Source organism: Mustela putorius, unplaced genomic scaffold (assembly GCF_011764305.1).
Source record: "Mustela putorius furo isolate JIRA1106 unplaced genomic scaffold, ASM1176430v1.1 tig00000997_pilon_pilon_pilon, whole genome shotgun sequence".
NCBI lineage: Eukaryota > Metazoa > Chordata > Mammalia > Carnivora > Mustelidae > Mustela > Mustela putorius.
In genome coordinates, this window is record NW_025421527.1 from 1,483,784 (window position 1) to 1,509,384 (window position 25,601).

The window sequence follows — 25,601 nt, forward strand, 5'->3', positions numbered from 1 at the left end:
CTTTTAATCTTTATGTGTCTTTATACTTAAAGTAGGTTTTTTATAGATGACATAGTTGGGTTTTATTTTTGTTTTGCTTTGTTTTTTTGAATAATATTTCAATTTATTGTCATGGTTAGTCTGTGAATAAGACATGTATTTAGAGCAGATAGTTTTCAATCTGCCCTAACATGTGCCCACATATCTTCACCTGGAAAATGCAGCATTTCAAGCTTCAGTCAGAGTAGATTATTCCTTTTTCACTTTCACAACTTTTTTTTGCCGCTGCCGGAAGTCTTCTTGTCATTTGTTTCGAATTCTGTAGTCAGTGCATCTCTCACTGCTTTTGCACAGATCTGGGAGTTTCAAATGTAGCCGAGTCCAGTCTGTCACCAGTACACCATCATGATGTAAGGACAAGGCTCTGGACCTGCCAATCCTGCCACTTCTTGCCCTGGTCTACCTCTCTAATGGCCCCTGCTGTCCACCAAAAGCCAATAGGATCTTGTTTTTTGATCCATTCTGACAGTCTCTGTGTTTTAATTGGTTCATTTAGACCATTAACATTCAAAATGTTTCTTGATATTGTTAGAATAACATTACCATATCTGTTACTCTTTTCTATTTGTTGCCCTTCTGCTTTGTTTCTATTATTGCCTTCCCTCTTTTTCTGCCCTTTGTGGTTTAATTGAGGATTTCATTTTCTCTCCTTAGTACATAATCATACTTTTTTTTAAAACTTTTTTTTAGTGGTTGCTCTAGATTTTGCAATATACATTTACAACCAGTCCAAGCACATTTTCAAATAACACTATACTGTTTCATGGGTAGTGTGGGATCTTATGTAAGAAAATAATCCTAATTCTTCTTTCCTATCCCTTGTATCATTGTCATTCATTTCACTTATATATAAGCATTCAGAAGCACGTATATACATAAGAAATATACATAAGCACACATAATTGAATACATCGTTATTGTTATTATTATTTTGAATAATGTGTTATCTCTTAGATCAATTAAGAGTAATAAAAATAAGCTTTTATTTTTATCTTCACTTATTCCTTGTCTCATGCTCTTTCTTTCCTTATGTATATCTGAGTTTCTGACATATATATTTTCTTTCTCCCTAAAGAACTTCTTTGACTATCTCTAACAAGGCAGAGCTACTGACAAAACATTCCCTCAACTTCTGTTTGTCCAAGAAAGTCTTTGTTTCTCCTTCACTTTTGAAGGATAATTTCTCAGGACTTGGAATTCTAGGTTGGTGGGGTTTTTTCTTTCTCTCAACTCTTCAAATATCTCACTCTCTTCTCTTCTTGCTTCCAGTCACTTTTTTTTTTTATTTAGGTTAAAGAAATATGCAACATCAAAGACATATATAGCAACCTCATTTACTGGTCAGTGACATTAGTGACTTTTTGCTGAATAAGACCGTAGTTGTTAAATCCTGGAATACTACTTCCTCAAATTCTGTGTTCTATTCACAACATCGAAGCTACAGTCATGATATACTTTTAAGTTTAATCTGAATTATCACCTTTTCTTTATAATTTTCTTACATCCAGAAAACCAACATAACATTAAATCAGAGCTCTGATTCTATCATTTGCCAATAGGCTCCCACCCTGGCTGATTTCAAGCTACAAACATGCTGTCATTGAAAGTAATACAGAGCCCATATGATACCTGGTATTTTATTTCCACCATAGAGATACAATAGGTGTAAATGTCCTCAAGACCATAGATAATAATAAAATGTTGTGAACTAATTAGGAAGTAATTCATTTTGAGTTTTCCCCTTAGTTATTATTCTCTCATCTACAATTAAATAAATATAGTAAATTCATATAAATCACATTCTTAATAATGGTAATATTTATCAATCACCCAGCTTGTAAGATTCCTGAAAATTTAACAATCAGCTCTCAGTAGTTGGTACATGCTGGCTCCCAGACCCCACCAGGTAGTATTTGGGAAGGATGCTTGGGTGTTAGATGAGGGAAGGAGAAAAGCAGTGAAGATAAAGGGTAAGTTCCCATATATCGCCAAGTCTTGTAACCTTAATTTCCTCAGGAAGGCCCATTGGAGAATGCCTCAGATCTGTTAAAAAAATTTAAAAAAAAAATTTTTTTTTTCATTTATTCATTTGAGAGAGGGAGAGACAGAGAGAGCACAAGCTGGGGGAGCAGCAGAGGGAGAAGCAGACGCCCTGTTGAGCCAGGAGCCAGATGTGGGGCTCAATTCTAGATGTGGAGATCATGACCTGAGCCAAAGACAGATGTTCAACCATCTGAGCCAACCAGATATCCCTAAAATGGACTTTAAAAACAAGAAGCTGACCTTTCAAAATCTCTTCCTGAACACTGGTAAAAGTATCTTTCCAGTATTTTCATTTTTACAGCTTAACTCGTGGAAAAGTATGTCTTTCTTCTGCCTACTTTAGTCCCTCCCCCTCTACAAAAAGTTAGACACAAGCTCTGAAATAAAGGTACCCCCTCAAACACAACCGAGAGCTCACTAAATTCTACCACACTGCACCATCTGGGAAGTTGGATTTCTGCCAGCTGATCCACCCTTGCCTTCCCCATGTCTCTGGGGCTTTGACATCAGGACCCGACTGCGTGTGGAGGGGTTCAATGAAGTTATGGAACAAATCAGACATGAAACACAAGAACTCTTCAAAGTTTAGTCATCCAAGTTCAGCCTTGAACTAACTGACCCAGATCTGACAAGCCTTCTTTCCACTCTAAGAAGGGTTACCAGACAGAACTACCAGGGAAGGCTGGGGTTGGGAGGAGGGGGGTCAATTTCTGCTCAGGGCTGGGTTTGCTGAACTACTTTCCCGTCTTAGGCAGTCTGAGCATTTGACACGGACTTCTTGGGAACAGCAAAGTGATTTGAAGCCTAAAAGGAGATGAGCAATCTCCGACACTCAGGCAGAAAAAGTCCCAGTGATACAGGAAGCCATCTGGTTCCTGATGCATAACTAGGCGGCAGAGGCACCTCTGCCTGACACGGACCTCATTCCGTCGTGGCGTCTGCAAGCAGTTGTAGGGCTCCTCACGGGCTCCCTTCCCTCTCTTCGCCAGCTGATGGATCCCAAGAGGCTTCTCTCCTTGAACTTCCTGCTGTTTCTCTCCCTGGCTTTTGAGCTGAGCTGTGGAACAGGTGAGTGTTCATCTGTTTGAGGACGTGAGTCCCACCATTACCTGCCAGGAGTCAGCCAGACCATGGTTGGAGAAAAGTCACAGGGGCTGGGGGCTGTGGTTTGGCTGCCTCTCTCTCTCAGGGACTGGCTCTGAGTTCCTTCTGACTCTTTCAAAGAGGAAGGAATATTGTGGGTTCCTGGATGCCAAGGCTCAGCCCCACCAATCCTAGTTTCCAAGGAAACCAGGAGCCCTCAGCCAAAGGTACAGGTAACATTGCAGACCAGGGTCTCAGGATGGGACACTCTGGTCAAGGTTCTGGTTGAGTGGTTGTTTTTGCATCTGGCAAATACCCAGGCTAAGGGGCTGAGGTGGACCGATGGAGCTTGGGAGACGATGACTCCTACTTCCCTGCCCTTGAAGGGGATCCTCACACATGTGAGCAGCCCAGCCAGAACCACGGTCCAACAACAAGGAAGGGCTATAGTGTAGAAGTGAAGTGAAAACCTCAGGCATCAGTTGAGATCAGACAGTGGCTCCAGTGTGGTCATGCTGGTGGCTACTTTCCTGGAAGAGAACCTCCCAAGGCAGTGAGATGGGGGAGAGGCCAGGATTTCTGGAAATGCAAATTGGGAACTCTCAAGGGTCTGGGGAGCTCTGGCTGTAGGGCCAGACACACAACACAGGGTTTGGGGCTGAGCTCTGCTCTTGTCTTTCAGGTTTGTGTCCCTCCTGGAGGTGAGCTTGGGTGCTCTGTAGTAGTATCAGGGCTATGAGAAAAGGTATTTGAGAAAGAAAAGCCATACAAGAAGTGGACTTTGGGCTCACTGGGAATGTTTCAGAGCCTGGAGGCTGGTTAGACTAGGGGAGGCAGCCCAGAGTGGAAGCGGTATTAAGGGAAATCCTGAGGCTCTGGGTGTTTTGCACTTGGGGTTTTCAAGACCGCAAATCCATTAAGGACTTTTACAGGAAAAGTCCAGAGATACTCTATGGATGTCGGAGAGGCTGTGCATGGGATCTATCTTTTACTAGACTCCTAGATAAAGAGGACCTTTCTCGACCCCCATTTCCCTCAGAATCAGGGAGACCTAGAGCTCTTGCTTTCTGAGGTCTAGGGAAGGGGTGATTGAGCTCAAGGTTCAGAAAGCCAGACTGAACCACTTTAAGCCACCACAGAGAAAGCCAAACCATCCCAGATGCACTTCATATGTGGCTACCACTTGGGGATATTTCTTAGTGACTATCAGGAGTGATGGGGTTGAACAGTGGGTTGGACTTTTTAAATCTCTGTGTTTACTTGCCAGCTAGCCAGCCTGGCCCACGGTGCTCCCATGGCACCAGGTGCTGGCAGCTGCTCCGCTGGAGGCTTGACAGTCCCTGGTCAGCAAGAAGCCCAGCTCCGTGGGGTGTGTCTACCCAACCTGCAGTGCCTGTCTTCCTTGCATTCCGTTTTCTCTGAAACACGCACAAAATTTTTAGTGTTTTTATTTTTAAATACACACTCTTTTGTGAAAACCCGATTAAACACAGATGGAAATGCTTTGCAAGTGGGACAGGTCAACCATGACAGTTACTCAACCAAGAAGTGCAATTCTTGTAAAATCAGGAGCCACTCTCCTCCTTATCTCTACTCAGCTTACCTCCCAATTCCGTCAGAATTGTAGAATCAAAAGTCCACATGTCCCTTCCCCCAATAAAGTGAATTTTCCATTCCCTCAATGGCATTTAAAAGAAATAGACTTTATTTTTGGAGAAATTTGGGGCTCACAGCAAAAATGAGCAGAAGGTACCAAGATTTCCCCCACTCCCCCACATACATACTTCCCCATTATGAGCATCCCTCACCAGAGCGACGCGTCTCTTACAACTGATGAATTGCCCCAAGGGGATGTTGTATTCCTCCAGGTGGGTCCACCTCATTCACACACATGAAGGATAAGTGTGTGGGCTTCAGACTTGGCCCATCTTTGCTCACTGGGCCATTCTCTCCCAAGGTGCCGATCGAAGCTTCTCAAAAGATTTAATACTGGGATACTTTTTTCTCTAAAGATTTAATACTGGGAAATAAAGCCATCACCTTTGCATCTCCAGCACCAGACTGGAAACCATAATGTCAGGGCTGATTGGTTTTATCCATGGGTTGGTTGACTTTGGACAATCCCATTGAGTAACTATCTATTAAGGACCCCTGATGCGGCAGGCATTGTGCGAGGGGTGGGGGAAGCACAAGGAGCATCCACAGCCTCTGCCCAGGACCTGCCCCAGTATCTGGTATATCAGAGCCCTTCCACAAATGATTGTTGAATGAATAATAATAGTATGCAAAGCCTTGTTTGCTATATTAGGCACTGTTCTAAGTGCTATGTGTATTCACTTAATTCTCACACCACCCCTAGGGGATATGTTATTATTGTTACCATTACAATTTTATAGAAGAAGGAATGAGAGCCACAGAGAAGTTTAGCAGTTTCTCTGTAGTTACACAGCCTGACTTCAGAGACCTCAGTAAATGAGCCTGGATAAACTTGTGTTTGGTGGGGGTGGGAGGGATGTTAAAATTTGTCTCCAGGTCCCATGGTAAAAATTAGAATATGCTATCTGTAATTGGAGCATGTAAGTTGATTTTAATTGAATTGAAATGAAGTGTAGGAATCTTCAAAAGGTGAGAGAAGCTGATAAAACTATAGAAGGAAGTACAGGCACATGGGAGTATTTGATCTGGATAGGAACTCCTTTCATCACCTAAGTTTTCATTTAGTTTTTTTTGTTACCTAGTTAGTTTATTGCAAGAGTATCACACATACGTCTACTTAAAACCTCAGCAGTACAGAAGGGGATGCGATGGAGACAGGACAGCAGCTATCACCAGTTCCTTGTGTGTCTTCCCAAATATATACACTGGATTATTTATAAGACTTGATGAGAGTATTCCTGATGAAGATGTCAGTGTAGAGATGAGGTGTCGCGAGGGTTCAGGGGGATGGCAAGTGGTCTGCTGAGCTTGAAGCCTGGGCTCCTTAGCCAAGCGTTTTCCATCTGCTCCCCTGGCAAGCGGGGAGAAGGGTCACCATCATTTCCCAGACACACTGTCCTTCTCAGGGACGTTAGAACGACGAAACAGAGTACATTCTGATTTTGGAGAGAAGGGTTCTGAGGTTCTGTGTTGCTCGCTCATTCAGTTTTTCATTCTCTTGAGCAGCATGGTTTTACTGAGTTTCTACTGTGTCCCAGGTGGGTGTAAGGACTCTAAGTGGACAAGCAGACACAGTCGCTACTCACAGAAGCTTATTCTTGAGTAAGGGTGACAGGCAAAGAATCAGAGTTAAAAGGGCAAGGAGTGATATGAAGGGGACATAGGAAGGCACTGGAGGCACAAAGCAGGGAGGCCTCGAGGAGGCTAGGGTTCAGAGGCAGAGACGGGACGGAAGGAGTTAGTCAGGGAAATAGAGGGCAGTAACCGGCAGTCAGCCCGGGGCATGCAGATGCAAGTCCTCTGACTCAGAAAGACTCAGTAGCATCAAGGAAGGGGGGTGGGGAGAGAATGGCTCTTGGGAGTGCAGGTAACAGAACAAACGTCTCTTCTGGGGCCTCGCTCTGCTGCAAGAAGTGTGAGGCCTGGTAAGACCTGCCCGCGTCCTCTCCCTGAAAGCTACGGCAAGATGGCGTGAGCCCCTGTGAGCGGGGCATGACCTGGCAGTGTAAGTGGGTGGTTCTCATTAGGTAGAATCCCATCTTGAGAAGGGTCGGCCACATGGGGCTCATTTCAGGAAAATATCCATGGGCCCATGTGAATCACTCTACTTTCTAAGTAGAATTAGCCTTGAAAAAAACGAGTTGGTGGTAATGGCTACGAACGTTTCCTCCAGACTCTTGAGCAAACAGGGTTGACTGAATCACGGCCCCGCTGGAAAAGTAGCATCAGGCCGTAGGATGTTTCAGGAGTGGGGACTCCACTTGAAGGGCTCTCTGAACCACTTTAAAGTTCCCACTTGTTTTCCACTTGTGCTTAGCTGGTACTGGTTTCTAGACCCAGCCACTCACCCGCACTCAGTTGTGAGATCACCGTTCTTCATGTGGGTTGCAGAGTGTGAAGGTTGCTTGCTGACCGAGTTTCGATCCCACTCCCCGTGCGTGAGTGTGCTGATACCACTCAGCCTGCCCTCTCATCTGTTCCTTCTTCTCTTTTTTCTCTCTCCCTTCCTATTTTATTTCATTGGTTTCTTTGGTGGTGCTGGGGGTGGTATGGGGGCCCCTCCCGATGCCATATTATATCCTCTCTTCCCCTCACTTCTCTTCATCGTTATGAGTCTCCACCAATCTCACCCTAATTTCACCCAAGTGGACTGCCCATGATTTTCTCCCCATTTCTGGATCTCTAGCCTGATACTAGCTGGGCCCTTTATGGGCCTGTGTTGGGATTTCAGAGCATTTTGATATCAAGAACATCTGGACCAGTTTGTCCAGTTCTCCAACAACCCACGTGAGCCACAAGTCAATGGTGTCCTTTCTAGGCAGTTGCACTACTCAAGCAGGTGATTTTGTTTTACTTCTCTGGCTTCCTTATCAACTAAAGCAATCTATGTTCTCTGAGTCAAGGGCTCCATTTATGAGATTTAGCTTATGGGTAAGTTCAGTTACATATTGGGCAAAGCTAAATAAGAGAGATTTGAGTCAGGTAATATAGCTTTCTGCACTCATATTTTGAACAGATATTTATTAAAAGCCTACCATACACCAACTATTGTTGTAGGTCCTAGACACAAAATTACGAACAGAATGAAATTCTTCCTTTTGAAAAGTTTGCATCCTAGCCAGGGACACAAAAATAGAATAGAATAATACATGATGTATTTTCAGACAGGGGTAAGTGTGGAATCAGAAGGGGCGCTTATTTTGTATAGGATGGTGAGAACAAGTTTCTCAGAGGAGATAACTTCTTGAGCAGAAATCTAAAATAAAGTGAGGGAGTGAGCTACCCAGATATATAAAGAAAAAGATATCCAGAGAACAGCAGAAGCAGAAGCTCTGATGTGGGAATGTTCTTGATGAGGTGTCTGAGCCAGTATGACCATAGGGCAGTGAGTGGAGAGAGAGGGCAGTAGAAGGGTCAGGGAAGGGACGGGGTTGCTCAGAGTCTTTGAAGCCATAACAAGGCCTGTGGCTATTTCTTCTATGGTTGCTAGAAATCCCTGGAAGTTTCAAAGCAGGAGAGAGACAAAATCTGGCGTAGGTTTGAAAGATGAGTCGGTCTACTGTACAAATGCCAGAAGATCAGTTGGAAGCCAGTGGCCGTGCCAGGCTGTGACGACAGTGGCAGAAATGAAGGCGGCTGGAGGCGTTAGGATCGCAGACATATCCTGAAGGTAGAGCCAACAGGGGTTGTTGATGGACTCGATACGGCATATGACAGAAGGAAAGGAGTCAAGGATGATTCCAAACGTTTTGGTCTCAGAATCCGGGGGAGTTGTAATGTCGTTGGTGAGAGGGGCTATGGAGCCAAGAGTCCCTTTGCTAAGTTTGCAATGCCCTTTTGACCTCCAAACACGGATCCATGTGGGCAGTTTGGGTGCGAGGTCCATCTCTGCAGGCATTCCAGAAGCATCTTAACCCACGCACCTGGATGAGCACGGCTGGGAGAGTGGGGCTCTGAGTACTGAGTCCCAGGATGCGTCCGTATTTAGAGATCTTCAAGAGCAACAGGTTCCAGTTGGGGAGGCTGAGAAGGAGTAGCCAGTGAAATAGGAGGGAAACCAGGAGAGTGGTATTCCAGGGGTTGAGCGAAGGCCGTGCTTCAAAGAGGCAGTGACGAACCATGTCAGGGGCTCCTGAGAAAGCAAGACGAGGATGGAGGATAGACTCGGCGCGACGGCGCACACAGTGACCTTGATGAGGATAATTCCAGGGAGCGGTAGGGAAGAGCGCCTGCTAACGTGGGTGCAGGAAAAATGAGTCAGGAAACAGAAACAGAAAATATAAACACACATTAAAGGACTTTGCAATAAGGGAAAAGAGAGAAATGAGGCAGCCGCGAGGGATGAACCTGGGGTCAGGGGAGGGGTTTGTACGAGGAGGAACGTTACAGGTTGGTATGTTGTGTGTTGATGGAAAGAACCCACAACATTCTACACCAGTAATAAAGCTGATGGTGCAAAGCGTGGGGGCTATTGTAAGAGCAAAGGCCTGAGGTGGGTGAGTGCTCCATGATGGAAGAGGCTAACCTTAATGGGGGCATAGACCATCCAGCTGGGGCGGTAGGAAGTTCTCTTCTCGTTTCTTCTGCATTTTCAGTTCAGTGAGAAGCAGAGTCATCAGCGGAGGCCATGGGTTTGGGGAGAGAGGAGGTGTTACATAGTCAGCAGTAGGATCCCTTACCCTGATCTGAGAGGGTGGGGTTTTGTGTGTGTGTGTGGTTTTGTGTTGTTGTTGTGGTGGTGGTTGTGGTTGTTGTTGGCTCAGCTCTTTTGAAAAAGAGAAATAAAATAATTTCTCACCCTTGATATTAGGAACGATCTTTTTGAGAACAAGCGTTCCACAGTTTGAACACTGGGCTCACCACGCTCCTAGGTCCACGTCCCTCAGACTTTTTCTTCTTTTTCTGAAATGATGATGCTCTGTAGCCTTGGTCTCCTAGGCTCGCGGGCTCAGAATCTGTTCCAGTTGCTCTCTGACCTTCATAGTAGGTACCCAGCGGTGGTAAGAAGTCTGGTCAAGGAATGAGCAGACCTGGCTTCTAGTCCAGTTACTGGTTATGTGATTTCAGGGATGTCATTTAACTTCTCTACGTCTTAACTTCTCCATGCCTTTACTATAAATCTGAGTTGATAGAATTCTCTCCCAGATCAAAGAACCCCAGTGTCCTAATTAGTCTGTACCTCTCCTTTCTAAGCAATTTTAAGATTTCCATGGGGGTTTTTCAAACATTAAGAATATAGTAGGATTGTTATGACCATTCCTATAGGCTACTAGGGACCTGGCAACCCCGAGGAGAGCCTGAGAGGAAGAGCGAGCACCTTTAATCTGTCACTCCTGATGCACAGAGAGGATGAGATTCTCAAAGAGCTCTGCAATCACCGACTTTCTTCTTCCTTGCACAGGGGAGAGCTTGCTGAACTGCCCAGAGATACCTGGGCAGTTGGGAAACAGTGTGCTGCTGCCCTTGGCATCCGGAGGCATAAGTAAGAGCATGAACAAGAGCGTCCACGTCCTTGTCACCAGAGCAGAATCGCCAGGAAACAGTGTCAAGAAGAAAATAGCTTCCCTGGATCTGCCCGAAGGGGGGTCTCCGCGCTATCTGGAAAATGGCTATACCTTTCATCTGGAAAACCTGAGTCTGGGGATCCTGGAAAGCAGGAAGGAAAATGAGGGCTGGTACTTCATGACCCTGGAGGAGAACTTTTCAGTTCGACACTTTTGTCTGCAGCTGAAGCTCTATGGTAATCCTGGGGCTTCCGCAGTCTGCACGGGGAGGGGGGGGCACCCGAGGTCATTTCTTACCTAAGATTTGGGCATCTCTCAGAAGCAAGGGTATCCAAGGTTGGGCGCGACTTGAAAGATCACCTAGTCCGGGGTCTTTAAACTGTGCTTTAGGAAGGGGTTTCAGAGATTCAAGTCTTTTTCATCCAAATCGCTCACTGATGGTAGTTGATTAGCACTAGTTAGCCCTACCCCATTTCTCAAAGACAAGGAACCCAGCTGCCTATGGACTACAGGGCCTGTGGCCCCAAGAGTCTCAATTTGCAAATAAGACTTGGTTTGAAAATAAGTTTTTTCCCCCCAATTTTTAAAATGTTTGAATACCACAGATTCAACCCAATCTTTTTTCTGTTGATAAGGACACTGAAATCCAGGGAGAAGTGGTTGGCTTGTGTTTTCACGAGTCCTCGTGGGTGGTTCCCCACATGGGGGCCCAGGAAGAGGAGAGCTGAATCAATCCATGCACTGCCCGCACACCCCATGCGACCGTATCTACCTGGTGAAAAAGCACCTTTTTCTCATTGAAACAGAGGCTCTGGTTATAAGGTCACTTAACTGCAGAGCTTAAACCAGAATCTAGGTCCATCTGAACCCAAGGCCAGTGCTTTTATAAGCCTCTTTAGCTGCCAGCCCTTCTGGAATGCACCCAGATTTTGTATCTCTTAGACCCAGAGACTCTTTGAATTTCCAGGAATCCTGACAACAGCCATGTGGGTTGTCCTGATTTCTCACAGAGAGACTTCCTTATATTTGAGCTGGTACAGAGAGCCCCACCTACCCAGCATTTCTTTGAAATACTCAGGTGCCTACAGAAAAGAGGACAATACCCCTCTCACTCTTCCCCTAGCCCCAGCATCCCCTTCCTCCACATAGTTTATGCAGCCTCCCCTCAGCTCTCTGCCAGGTACAGAGAGTTCTGACTACTCTCAGAGGGTTGACACATCATGCATTTTCTAGAACAGTTCACTGCCTTTGTCACATCTTGTCACATAAACTCTTACCTTGGAAGACACAGTCTCTGCAACCATGATATTCTTCTCAAGTCCAAGAAAGAGGAGAGCCAGACAGCCTTAGGTTCTGATCTCAGCTTAAGTGATACTATATGAGACACTCCACCTCTCTGGGACTCCGTTTCCTTGCCTGTAGAATGGGAGTACTTATAACTAAGGTTATAATTGTTGAGAAAGTTGTTGAGAAGATTAAAGACTATGATAAATGTAAAATTCCAGAATCATGCCCATCGTACAGTAGTTATTGAATAAGTACAACTTGCTTACTTACCTTGGCTATTTCATAGATTAGAGTGAGATCTCCCCTACTCCCCTCTGCATACCCACACAGACGCACACAGACACACATACACTCCTATACACACACAGACACATAGACACACACTCAGACACATACCCACTTACCCACACACTCCAGGTAAAACCCCACCACTATGTCATTCTTTCAGGTCTAGAGGTAATACTTTAGCCAATGATAATTAAACCATGCAGATTAGTTTGCAGAAAATGCCACAGGTAAAAAAAAAAAAAAACAGAAGATTGGGAGCATCACCAAGAACAAGTGGATTCCTTAACAATAGTGGTGGGAGGGAACCAGAAGATAAATTATTTTTCCCTATTTTGTCCTGAGGTCATACTGGGAAAGAGTATAGTAGAGAGAGAGGGATTTGGGGGAGCCAGCAGATCGCCACAGCAAATAAATCACCCTGCACACCCACAGGGAGGGGAAAATAGCATTAGGCTGTATTTTCTTCTAACAAGAAGGTCAAGTTAGAATCCCAGGGGGTTCACTTTGGTGATGGCTTCCTTCCTCCCCCTCTTGACAGAGCAGGTCTCCACTCCGGAAATTAAGGTGTTGAACTTGACACGGGGGAATGGGAACTGCAGCTTGACACTGGCCTGCGACGTGGAGAAAGGGGACTATGTGGTTTACAACTGGAGTGAGGAATTGGCTACTGACCCACTGACCCCAGCCAACAACAGTACTCACCTCCTGCATCTCAACCTTGGCCCTCAGAATGTCAACAACGTCTACGTCTGCACTGTGAGCAACCCCATCAGCAGCCGCTCACGGACCTTCACCCCGAAGTCCCAGTGCAGACTAGAATCTTTCGGTGAGTGCCCTGGTGGGGGTGGGCGTGGCACATTGAGGATATGGGCTCAGTCCTCACCTGGATTAAATGATCTGCTCCCATAGCCATGGCCTCCACCTCGGTAAAACACTTTCTGTTTTCTCTATAGTTGATAAAAGCCTCCTCATGTGCATTCAGTGAATGTCCTCTGCTCATAACCACCAGGTTGGCATTGTGCTTGGTTCACACTTGAGGACAACGATAAGAAGTAATGGAGCCATACCCAGAGTGCAGGCCTCCCAGTTGGGATTCTTCCTCTCCCCTCCTGTCTTGACTCCAAGCCCCCAGGATAGCTGGGTGATAGAGTGTAGGTGGCAGGTCCCGACTCCCTTGTCCATACTCCACTAATGGTGGGACAGGTCTGCAACATCAATAAGTACTGTTGACCACCCATGCACAGAAATGGAGCAGGGATGTGATACGTGATCTCTGCATTCCAGCAACACGTTCTAAAGATGAAACTTGAAACATTTGCTCAATAATGAAAAGCAGGATATAATGAAGGGCCACATTTTATGGAATGGACTGTGACTCTCATAGCAAGTCAGAAGGCCAGGGGAGTCAGCTCTTGGACTGAGACCTGGACTGTGAAGTTTGGGGATAATAACAAATCACATAGTACTCTGTTATTGGCCGAGCACTTTCTATGCTATGATCTCTTTTGATCCTCACAATAGCCATACTATATACATGTTATCATCATCTTCACTGTACAGATGAGGAACTTGAAGGTCGTAGCATTTAAGTACCAGCTCAAGTTTCTTCAAATTATAAGCAGTAGAATCAGCACCTGAACCTAGACCTTCTGACTGCTCATTCTCTGGGAAGAACATCATTATTCTGCTATCAGAAGGAACAGAAGGCTGATTAAGTAACCATCTGAGGTTGGGAGCAGGATAGACAGACCACTGACTCTTTTCAATAACAGATCCTGTGTCCGTTCCTCAGGTGGGTTCAGGGACATAAGGACCTGGGTTCTAGGCTTCAAAGCATTAATTATGCCCTGACATTCTCCCCTGCATCCACTATAGGGAACAGGAATCCTTCCAAGGAGACTTCAGCCCAGTGTAGACCTGGTGTCCACGGAGGAGGCTTTGTAGAGTTTTAGAAGGTGGCCTCGGGAACACTGACGCAATGCTTCTCTGTTTACTTACAAGGATAAGGTCACTTAACCTGTCTAAGACTTAGATTCTTTATCTAAAATAGTAATAACTGACAGATCTTAATGATTTACTAAGTGCCACTTAGGTAGCAACTCGTTTAATCCTTACAGCAACCAAATAGTATGAGTATTACCACTTTATAGCTGAGGAGAGAAAGATATCAAAAAGGCACACATAGAGCAGGTAATAGAGCTGAGCTGTCTGACCCTGGAATCCTCATAGGGGCTAGTGGAAGAGATAATGCACAAAAATCATAGGGTTTTTTTTTCTTGGGGGCACAGTCTTCTGTGATTATAGCAACCGTCTTAGAGCAAAGAAAGGTCATCCAGTGTTTTACCCTGGCCTATCTCAAAAAAAGAACTCCCTTCATGCTTCTCAGTGTGGTTTAAGAAGAATTTAATTAGTGCACTCCAAAGTCTTGATAGGTCATGAAGCTTCACCAGAGGCACTTGGCTCAGGACAGTCTAAAGAAATGTGGAGATGCTCTTACTTACCGAGGCTACATGAAGGGCCAAGTACACACAGCATGACCAGATTTATTGAGTATGGAGCAGGCTCCTACAAGGCGTGAAGGAACATGAAGAATAGAAACATGGTCCCATGATAAACCCCATCAGGATCTCCTGTCAGTCGTTAGGAGAAAGCATCTGACATGAGGCAGCCTTTTCACCATCTTGGGCCCCTGTTCCGTTGTCTGTAAAATGAAGAGGGTGACCTAGGGAAGTTCTGTCCAGAGTCCATATTCTATGATTCAGTTTGTACTACGTGCATAAGAAGTGCTAACCAAAGGTTACAATGAGTATTAACCTGCTGAGGCTGCTGGGTCAAAGCATCATAAATGGGGAGGCTGAAACACCCAAAACTTATGGTCTCACAGTCTGGAGGCCAGAAGTCCAAAATCAAGGTGTTGGCAGGGCTGGTTTTTTCTGAGGCTGTAAGGGAGGGGTCTGTGGAGGCCCCTCTCTGGGGCTGGCAGGTGGCTGTCTCCTGTCTCTTCACTCTGTCTTCCCTTGAAGCATATCTCTGTTCAAATTCCCCCTTCTTACAAGAACATGGATCATATTGAATTAGGGCCCCCCTCTAACTAGGGCAGCTATAACAGAGTATGGCAGACTAGATGCTTGAATAACAGAAATTTATTTTCTCACAATTCTGGAGGCTGGAAGTCCAAGATCAAGTGTTGGCAGGGCTGGTTGTTTTTTGTTTTTTGTTTTTTGTTTTTCTCCTTCCCCTGAGGCTTCTCTCTTTGGCTTGCAGAAGGCTGCCTTCTTGCTGTGTCTCTACATGGTCTGTCCTCTGTGCATATGCATCCTGGTGCCTCCTTGTGTGTCCAGATTTCCTCTTCTTATAGGGACACTGTAAGATTGAATTAGGACCTACTCTAATGGCTTCATTTTAACTTAATCACATATTTTAAGATCCTATCTTCACATTCTGAGGTACTAAGGGTTAGGGCTTCAACATACGAATTTGGGAGGGATACAGTACAGCTCATAGCACCACCCTGCTGATGTCATTTTAACTTGATTGCCTCTTTAGAGACCCTGCTTCCAAATAAGGTCACGTTCTGAGGACTTCAACGTATGAATTTTAGGAGGAACATAACTCAATCCATAACACAAATAGAGATCCCTCCTCCCTGCTTGCAAGGACAAGAGACCACAGCACATCAGAAATCACACAGCTGGTCTGTGGCATGTCATTCCCAGTACACTAGGTTGCCTAAAGACAGAAAGCAGAGTTTTATTAGTTTATTGATTTGTGTTTGAAGATGAATACTACTAACTCTTAAAATACTGTGCTTAGTTTGATAAAACTCTTACTGAGCTTCTCCCGCATTCCAACATTGTGCTAGGGGCTGAGTCCACCAAGACCAAAAAAGACAGGATCCTTGCCCTGAAGGAAAAAGATAGTTTCTGTAAATAACTGACCTGAAATTGTGTGGTGTGATGGGCAAAATGGAAGTAAAAAGAGGGAACAATGACGGACGCTATCTGGAGGAATCAGAGAGAACAGCACAGAGGATGCGACATAAACTGGACTTTGGAGAATAAACAGAAATTACCCAAGCAGGTAAAAGAAAGACATTCCAGGCAGAGGGGAAAGCAGAGGCAGCTGGGCCTTGTCCTGTATTATCCTATAGGCAGGAAGTAATAAAGCCTCTTAGGTAGAGGAATAACATGATCAGCTTTGCTTTCAGAGAGAAAATTCAGGGGTGCAGACAATAGGTGGGGGCAGGGCAGAGGCAGAAGAAAGAGAAACTAGTTGTGGGGAAGAGCTCCCACTGCAGGGATCCATCAAGAGACGACAAGGCCTGGACCAAAGCAGTGACCATGAGTTTAGTGAAGACTTCATACAAGGGACTTTCCTGCCTTGGGATGAAGTGGTGGGGTCTGAGGATTTATTAAGGGTCTCCTCGCCACGCCATTTTTCTAATGACACTTGCCCAGGCTCTCAGTCATAGATTGGTCCTTCTTCCAGCTGGCACGTCATTGTTCTACAGTAAGAAAATTCTTCATGTCTCTTGCTATGAAGCATCTTTGTTGCAACGTTCAAGTCTTGGTTTCTACAGAGCGCCCTGGGGAGTCATGAGAAGCATGTTCATGTGGGTCAGTCGTGTATGACCTGCTGCCGTCCTTTTGACCATCTTCTGAAATAGTTGTATCTACGCCAGAATGAATAATATGAAACCTTAGGTAATTCAGCTGAAAGGGAATGCCCCTGGAAGCTCATCTTGAAAAGAGGGCCTTTTCAGTAGATTAGCAGAAAGTTGGCTCAGCAAGTCTGGGTTAGCTCAGAGGAAGAGACAACTGACACCTACTAGTGAGTCCCAGGGGTTCCCCCTTTCTAACAAGGCCTTTCTAATAATGGGAGCACCCATTGATACAGAGTCACCTAGATGTTCCACACACAGAGGCAAGGCCCTCTTCGTGGTACTCCCAGTCCAGGAAGCAACACAAGAGTGGTAGGAGGATGAGCCTGGTACCTCTCAGGAGCCTTGTCACAGGGCCACAGCTGCTGCGAGAGGAACTGAGATGACTGGTCCTTAGCTGGACAGCCATGTGGCTGGACAAGGTTTGCGAGGCCGCGGAAGCATGGGGGCAAACTATGCCACCGCTGGTAGCCTCTGCCCTACAGCATTGGGTGGGACAGACAGGTGGAAGGGGTTTTCTGGGAACTGTGAACTCTGTGAAAGTGTGTACTTGGATGGTCCCAGATCTTAAATTAGTGCAGGGTTTGTGTGAGCATCCTTTCCCCGCCCCCAACTCTGAGTGGAAGCCATCATCAACAAGAAGATGTTCTTTTTTGAAGATGGCTGGCTTCTTCAGGTAGTGCCTTGCAGACCGCCTTGCTGACAAAACCACATGAAAGGCAGGAAAGAGATCGGCATTCTCAGACCGTTATGGTCGCATCTCGGATCTCCTGGGAGCAAACTTTATTTGTTTCTCAGCCTTTTCTGTTTACTTCTTTATCTCCTTAAAGAATAAGTTTTGGGGAGGAAGAGAAGTTTTTGTGTTTCTGTGGCAGTAGACTCTTAGAGAGAAAACAGGCCCTCCAGTATTTTTCTTGGAGGCATGGCTACTTGTCAAGTTGTCACGGTTTAAACCACAGCCAAGAGGACTTAGGACCAAAGAGTGGGGACTCCTCGTAAATGGCACTGGAGTTCTCAGTCCACCTCCTTGGTGCTTCTGGGAGGCTCCAGTGGGGAAAAAGGCCCCAATCTCATGCATAGGAATATTCAGATTGGGTTTCTTTGTGTGTGAACAATGGGGCCCAGGGGCCTCAGGAGGACATTTCTCCGATTGCTGAACAGCACCATTCTGAGAGTCCTCAGTGAGGAAGAAGAGGGAGGGCTGGAGTCTTCTGTCACAGGAAACAGTGGTTTGAAAATGGGAACACAGGTGGTGCTGAGGGCACAGGCACTCCCTCTCTTCCTGGTTCCATTTCATTGTTATGAAGCATAGGCTAAGTAGGTCATCACTCATTCCCTTCCATTCCTGCTTTGAGCCTTTCAGAAGTGACCCTGCATTCCTTCTGAGACCTCCTGATGCTCAGCGCTGTGATCCTTCTTAACCGAAGGATAGAGGATACAGGATAGTCTTCCCCCCGGCTTTGTTCTGCGACTTCTAATTTAATTTACCTTCCTTCATCGTGTGTTTATTAAGTGCCCCCTAACCCTACCTCATATCAGGTGTGGGGGTGGCAGAGAAAATAAACCATAAGGAACAGGGTCTACCTTCAAGCATTTACAATCTAGGTGTGACTTCTATACCTTACTAGGTAGAAAAATAACATCATCTTAAGAAACGTCTATTAGAATTCTTCTTGCAAGGAACAGGGTACCTTACTTTAAATGTTAGGGGGCAGAAGGTGAGACCCTCCCCAAGGAATCCAGCCATGGGTTAGATGATTCTGTATGAGAAAGAGAACAGATGTGGCTTGTGCAGGTGTAGGAAGAGAAAAAGAGGGTCTGAGCCTGTCAGATTGTGGACACCTGCCCAGTTCACCATGGAATCTGCTCCCTGCGACCTTCCAGCTTTTCAGTAGCGGATTCATACCCATACATTCGTAGTGTCGGTGTTTGGCTCTTTTGTTTGGAAAGTGATGATGGCACTGCGCCTTGCACCCAGGATAGCCCGGACTATGGCAAGCAGAGCCGCGCAAGCAAAGATTTGGAGGACCGCAAGGAAGCTGTTACCAGAAATTGCAGGGATCGTGGGCAGCCTAACCCCAGCAAGCCATAAAGTACCATTTTGTCCATATTTATCCAATTTGTTAAGGGCATAGAGTTTCTGACATTCAGTTTCAGTTTCAGATATGAACCTTCTTATCCCTAGATACTAGTACCAAACAGATGAGCCAGACCACCCGGACCCACTAGATCGGGAAACGGAGTCATAAGCAAACAAGATGGGGCCGCAGTGTCCCTGAACACCAGTGAGGGGCCTCTCTGGATGTGAGATCAGACCTATCTTCGATCCTTCCTGTACTGTGCGCCACATCCTAAGACAGCCACAGAGGACATAGCGGTGCGGCCTCTGGCCTCTGAGGGGCTAGCGGCTGGGTGGGGGAGTTGAGGCTGGTGGAAGGAGCTGGCATTTCTGCACCACATTTGTCCTCCAAGCATTGCTCTGGGCGCGTCCCATCATTACTTCCTTGGCTCCTTTTTTTTCTTTTTAGATTTTATTTATTTATTTGAAAGAGAAAGAGAGAGAGTAAGAGAGAGCATGAGAGGGGAGAGGGTCAGAGGGAGAAGCAGCCTCCCCATCGAGCTGGGACCCCGGTGCGGAACTTGATCCCGGGACGCCGGGAACATGACCTCAGCCAAACCCAGTCATTTAACCAACTGAGCCACCCAGGCACCCACTTCCTTTGCTCTTTAGAAAGACTCTGTGATCTAAATATTGTTGGGCTCATTTTGCAATCAAGACTGAGGCCCCAGAGGTTATGAGCAGTCCGTCTGAGGTCACAGAGCTATCAAGTGGTGGGTTCAGAATCTGAATCCACCTATCTGGTTCCAAATGACCTCGCTGAAAATGGTCTACACAGCATCAGTAGTGTCGCAAGTCAGGTTCTAAGGCACATGACGTAAACCAAGGTGCTGCAGAGCCCCAGGGCGAGGGAAGAATGAGCGCTGGAATGGTCAGGGAAACTGACACAGAGCGGAGAGGGTTGGCCTGGGGGTCAGCACTGGACAGGCCTGGTGGGCAGCGGAGGGGTGGGGAAGGGGAGGGGGCACGGCTCAGAGGACAAGAACGGGCAGGCGTTGTCGGGAGGACGTGGATGGCTCGGGCACCTCCCAGGGCTTTCCTTGTGGGGGTCCATCGCCATAGGCAAACACTCAAATGTCGAGTCTACAGTTCTCATTCTGCTCAGTTCTGCCATCGGCTTCTCTGTGACTCTGGGGACACCTTTGAATCTCAGTTTCCTCAACAGAAAATTAGTGAGTAGGGTGAGAAAGCGCAATAGCTCCTTTAACAATGAAAAGCCTCTGTGGAGGTATCACTTAAATCTTGAACAGATTCATACTACTTTGTGTCCAAAGACTAGGAGAAACATTAGGGTTTATGAACTATGTCTCAGGACAAAGGCCAGCTTGCCTCTCAGGTTCAGCCGACAGGCAGAAGCTGGGTATTTATGTTACAGGACAAGGGTAGCGGATGGCTTTCATCCTCCTGACTCCCTGGAAACGACAGAGGGCTGCGGCGCAGTCATTTTTAGTCTATGTGAGTGGGTGAGCCTGTAGCTTTGGTCCACTCTGTGAATATCTTGAGTCTGCAAGGACTCTGTTCTTCTGTAAAGCACCTATTCCTTTTAGCTTCTCCCTCAGAAACCCACCCCATGCTCCCCAACAAGCAGGCTGATTCCACAATCATCCTTATAAACGATCGTGACACATTAATGTTAACACCTACTATCATGCTACAGTTGACCCTTGAACACACGGGTTTGAACTGGGCAGGTCCATTTATATACAGATTTTGGGGGACAAAGAAAGTACAGTAATGGAAATGTATTTTTTCTTCCTTGTGGCTCTTTAACATTTTCTTTTCTCTAGCGTACTTTATTGTAAGAATACTGTGTATAATCATATAACATACAAAATATGTGTTAATCAACTATGTTATCAGGAAGGTTTCTGGCTAATAGTAGGTTATTAACAGTTAAGTTTTAAGGAAATCAAAAGTTATATATGGGTTTTTAACTGTGTTAGGGGGCTCTGTACTCCTAACCCCTGTGTCATTCAAGGGTCAACTGTAGTTAGATCCTTAATGCTATTACTTTACTTAGAATCCTGGTGCTTCAGGCTGACCCCACTGTTCATTACCCTGGGGTAACTCACCCCAAGCCCATAAGTCTTGCTGACTCTCCAAGAAGTCTGTCTTCAGCATTCAGCCACGTTTCTACCCCCAGACCAAGCTCTAGTATGTGAAGGTCTCCGTGCCTGCTTCCTTTGCACAAAATCGGAGTAATGGGAGTAACTACCTTGTAGGATTATCAGGAGGATTAAAACCATTATCACACACAGTGCACTAAAAATAAAACGTGGGCCAGTGACAATGCTCCAGTAGTTGTCTGTTATTCGCTCAGTGAGCTGAATGTCTTGTCTGCTGGGGCATTAGTTCTCATTCACTATTTTCCAAGGTACTGCTCCTGGCTTGGAAGGATTCGGTGAACTGGGTATAGGAGAGAAAGGAAAAAAAAAAAGTGGCTCCATGACTTTGCGCCTGGCTGACTGCTACTCTAGGACCTGTGTTAAGCACCGGAATCCAAGAGGAAAATATACATGCTTTTCTTCCGGTTCAGGCTCAGTGGTTTCAGTACAGTTATTTGCATGGGAGAACAATAATAGCACTATTATGTTTATTTTTAAAAAACAAAAGTCAGTTGTTCTTCCTCCCAGCATCACATGAGCGTGGTGTGGGAGTGTGGGGACAGCAGATGGAAGTGTCATGTTCTCTCTACCAAAACGGATGCAGGCCCGCCCAGAGACTTAGAACCAGGGAGACGGGCAAGAGATGTTGACCTGAGACAGACAAAGATGAGTCTGATTTGGGGTATGTGGTCATCCAGGTGCAAATCAAACGTTTGAATAGAAAAACCCCTATGGAAGCTAGGACAGTCCCATAGGCAATTAGGAAAGTCAACACGGTGAGAGAAATTAGGATAAGAGAAGGGGCAGGAAATCATCAGTGGCCTGCAGCTGTTGTCTGAAACCATCAGAATGGATGTGTCCCCTGAGACAATACAGACAGAGAACATGGGGCTTGGTCTCCCCACTTCCGTGAAGGATGTTTTTAAACTTACAGTACTGTTGAGTTTGCCCTTTGACTTTTTTTTTTTTTTTTTTTTTTTTTTTTTCAGAATCAACACAATGGGGACTTTATGCTGGGCTGTTCATAGGGGGCATCGTTGGTGTCATCTTGATTCTCGAGGTGGTAATATTGCTGTTGAGAAGAAGAGGTATGTGTCTGACAATAAAGAGATTCGTATCAGACTCTGCGGTAAATGGGGAACCTCTCCGCACAGGCAAAGATTTGCTTGCCCCATTCCGGCTCTCTGCCGGAAACACCTTTGCAATAACACTAAATGCACATACTTGGGACCTTGTTAAGTTCAGTCTAATTCGCTATGTCCTGAGCCCTAATTAGGCCTTGGGGTTGGAAAGAGGATTGAGCCGCAGGGGTTGGATATGGGAGACGCGACACAGGTCATTCACATTCACTAGCACTAGCACTGCACAAGGGAAGGTACAGGATGCTGAAGGGGTCCGGCAAGACAACCTGACAATGTTCACCAAACATAGAATCCAGGGGACCCTTGGATCTCGTTCAAGAAAAGTTATAATTACGGACCTAAAAAAAGACGTTACAATAAGATGTTTTCATCCAAGGGTTGAAACCTTTCTACAATCTCTTTTTATTCTTCTACTATCCTTTTGAGAATAGTAAGTTGTTTCTATGTGAGTTAGCAGTGGGGTAATGGAGGCACAGAGAAGCCACACGACTTGTGCAAGATCACCCAGCTTGAGATAGGAGAACCAGAGCTGTAACTATGTCTCCCAAGAACCAGACCACGTGCCACCAGCAAGGCTCACGTGTCCCTGGGAAGACCCACAGCAGAGGGAACACTCTTTACCAAGATTTTTGCACAAATTCTGACTCATCTTGGGAAACTGTACAAATTGTGAGGTTGCTTAAGGCCAAACTAAAAAGTATGAAAGATCACCCGGGGTTGCTATTAAGGCCCAGTTCTCCCCTTGCAGTTTAAGTGCCTACAGGATTTGTCTCCTGGCCTCTCCTCCAAGATGTCCCCTGATTCCACATCACAGGGCAATATGCTCGGCCACACTTACATCACCCACCCACACCAGAGTCAGAAGGTCCTGCCCCCAGGCAAGGACAGGTCCCCGGCCTGGGTGTCCCCTCTCAGGGTGAGGACAGGACTTGGTCCTTACACCACCAACCTGACGGCTGATCTTTTTCTCAAGTAGATCAGTGTTCTCACGTGTAACCTTCTCAAAAAAGCCCTTACCACAGCACTCTTGCTGGGTTTGCTTGTGTAAGAAAGTCTAGATCACAGCACAGCTTACTTTTATCTCATTTCCTCCAACTAAGAGTTAGATGGGGAGGTGTGGGGGAAGGGTGATTCAGACAGAAACCGTGATAAGAGCCTAAGGCAGTGGGGGCAGGGCACCCACATTTGGCTTGGAAAATAAGGAAACAGTGAGATACCAGGATCAAGAAAACAGAGATTAACGCAGCCTTGCTAACCTATCGAGTGTGGGTGCGGGTACCCTAACTCACACTCTTTCCTCAACCACATTCTGCCCTTCACATGGTTGTGCTCTGAAGGAAATGATGCCCTCCATCTCCACACAAGTCCCTGTCACCCTCCTCTGCACACATAGCCATTCTTGTCTCCAGCCGCCCTGTATTCCTTGTAAACCAGGAACATGAAAGCCTTGCCTCAAACCTGAGGGAAAACCTGTATTAACTGCTGTGCCCTCTGCAAGACTTTGCTCAAGAGGTTCTGTTGGCACCTTCTAACACTGTCCCCTCCAAAGTGCTGCCTGGCTCCGAAGGTTTTCAGATGGTCTCCCTGGCAGTTTCATATCCAGAATACAGTCGTTAAAACATAGGGTTTGGCATCAGACAAACATACATTCAAATGCAGACTTTGCCCTGACAAGCTGTGTGACTCGGTGAATGAGCTCTTCTCTGCTAAATGGGGATGGTATTATGGACTACATGGTGTTGTGGGGACGCATGAGTCCATACACAGAAAGTACCCAATACAGTGGCGTCCATGGTTAGACGATGGGTCATGAACAGGTGTGTGATGGACGGATGGATGGATGGACACATACACCCAAATCTTTTAATGGAGTGAAGGAACACATCAATGTTTAAGCCCTATGGCCAGCAGGGGGCGGCACTAGGAGCAGCTGGGAATAGTCGTTAGGGCAGACGTAAATACATGACGTCCTGTTAACAAAGGATAACTTCGTGCTTCAGGACACAGTCCTATGCACAGTCTACATCTTTTACGGTTGTGATAAGAGGTCATCAAGGGCCCCAGAAACAGAGGGGTGAGAAAGCCAAGTGAGGCAATGCACGATAAGTGGGAGAGTACAAAAGGATAATGAGCCCTATCTCAGAGAACTCAGAATCCTATTAGGAGACTAGATATGCTCATTAAGCAGTAGAGATCAAAATAATTGGATGGCATTCCAATCGCATGTAACATATGCAGGGAATTTACTATGTGCCAGGCACTGTTCTAAACATTTTACAAATAGTATCTCCTGTGATCACCACCGCAACCCTGGGGGGCAGATACTTCAGTCCCATTTCACAGATGGAGAAGTTGAAGTAGAGAGATGGAGTAACTAACCTAAGGTCATGTGACACATATGGAGGTGGGGCCAGGTTGGGACTTGGACTTGGCATTCTTTCCTTTGGGCTTGCTTGGGGAAGGTGGGTATGTGGAGGGGGGTATAGACCACACAGGTCCGAGCAGAGTTTGCGGGCAGGTCAGGCAGAGATAACCACTGTGGTTTCTTTTCCTCAGGTAAAGCAAATCAATACCAGCCAACAATGGAAGCAAAAAGCCTTACTATTTATGCCCAAGTCCAGAAATCAGGGGTAAGTTGTATATTTTCTTTTGTGGGGTGGGCCTGTCCTGTTTCCCGTGGGATTCCTGGCCAGTCCACCTTGCAAAATGCATTAAATTTCAGTGCCAGATGGGACTATTTGTTACTTGAAATAGTGGAAATCACGGGGTAATCTTCTGGTCATTCTTGTCTTCATAAGGGAAAAATGAGGAAGCAAGAAGCACATGACACATGACTCCTCCAGCCCGGGCGTTCCAAATGTCTGTGGTTCTCTGTTACCAACCTCTCTCCTCTCTAGAGACAGGGGTGCAGGCTTGAGGGCAGAGGGAAGGTCCAGAAAGACTGCTGTCTGATGTGCTGGTCTGGAAGTGTAGGAGTTTGCAAAGCACCATGGAGACAGAGGACTTTGGCTGGGGAGATGGAAGGTGATATACAGGCGGGGAAGAAAGAAGGCAAAGCTTGACCGAAAGCGACTGGACCAGGGGAGAGGGATGAAAAACTAGCCATGGTGAAGCCGAGGAGCAGAGCTGTTAGAGGAAGAGGGAGGCTAAAGGAATATGGTTAGATGGGAAGATATTCCAGTTCTTCAGACACGAAGGCAATTCTAGGTAACGGCACAGGCCAGAATATGGCCATTCAGAAGACTCTAGGACAAATCTCTTATTTCTGCTGCCCCCTAGTGGCTTGGAGGATTTAATGCCTAAGCCAGCACCACCTCTGAGAACCAAGCTCCATTTAAATACAAGAGTCCCAAGAGCGAGCTCCACCTTTGCAATTGCACATTTAGGTAACCAGTTTCAACTTTAGCATAGTGCCTTCCCTGTCTACTCTATCCCATGCTGTTCTTTTTACTGTAAACTATGACGTATATCCCAGCAGCACACCAGGTATAAATGTCAACTCAATGAGTTACCCTATCGTGTTATCTACTAAAGCAGATCTTCCCACCTTGTTTTTCTCCAACACTTTTCATCTTGTCCCTTTACACTTCTGTACATATTTCAGAATCAGCTTTTCAAGTATCAGAAAAAGGAAAAATTCCTATTAAGATTGCATGGAATCTACAGATCTAGTTG

The 25,601-nt window shown here is 46.0% G+C and overlaps 1 protein-coding gene and 1 pseudogene across 3 annotated transcripts in view; one reads left to right on the plus strand and one right to left on the minus strand.

Annotated features, from left to right (window-relative positions):
- Positions 1 to 228: 228 nt before the first annotated feature.
- On the minus strand, positions 229 to 386 carry LOC123393717 (annotated as a pseudogene).
- Positions 387 to 2,748: 2,362 nt separating this feature from the next.
- Positions 2,749 to 25,601, plus strand: part of SLAMF1 (signaling lymphocytic activation molecule family member 1) — a 32,823-nt gene continuing 9,970 nt past the window's right edge. The window contains exons 1-5 of one of the 3 annotated variants that reach the window (XM_045086584.1): positions 2,749 to 3,150; positions 10,223 to 10,561; positions 12,439 to 12,726; positions 21,774 to 21,872; positions 24,483 to 24,556. In XM_045086584.1, coding sequence (XP_044942519.1) covers positions 3,075 to 3,150; positions 10,223 to 10,561; positions 12,439 to 12,726; positions 21,774 to 21,872; positions 24,483 to 24,556 — 876 coding nt within the window. In that variant the 5' untranslated portion in view covers positions 2,749 to 3,074. Of the gene's footprint in view, positions 3,151 to 8,299; positions 8,492 to 10,222; positions 10,562 to 12,438; positions 12,727 to 21,773; positions 21,873 to 24,482; positions 24,557 to 25,601 lie in introns of those variants that run through there. The other 2 variants (XM_004775878.3, XM_045086585.1) reach the window with 2 other exon arrangements.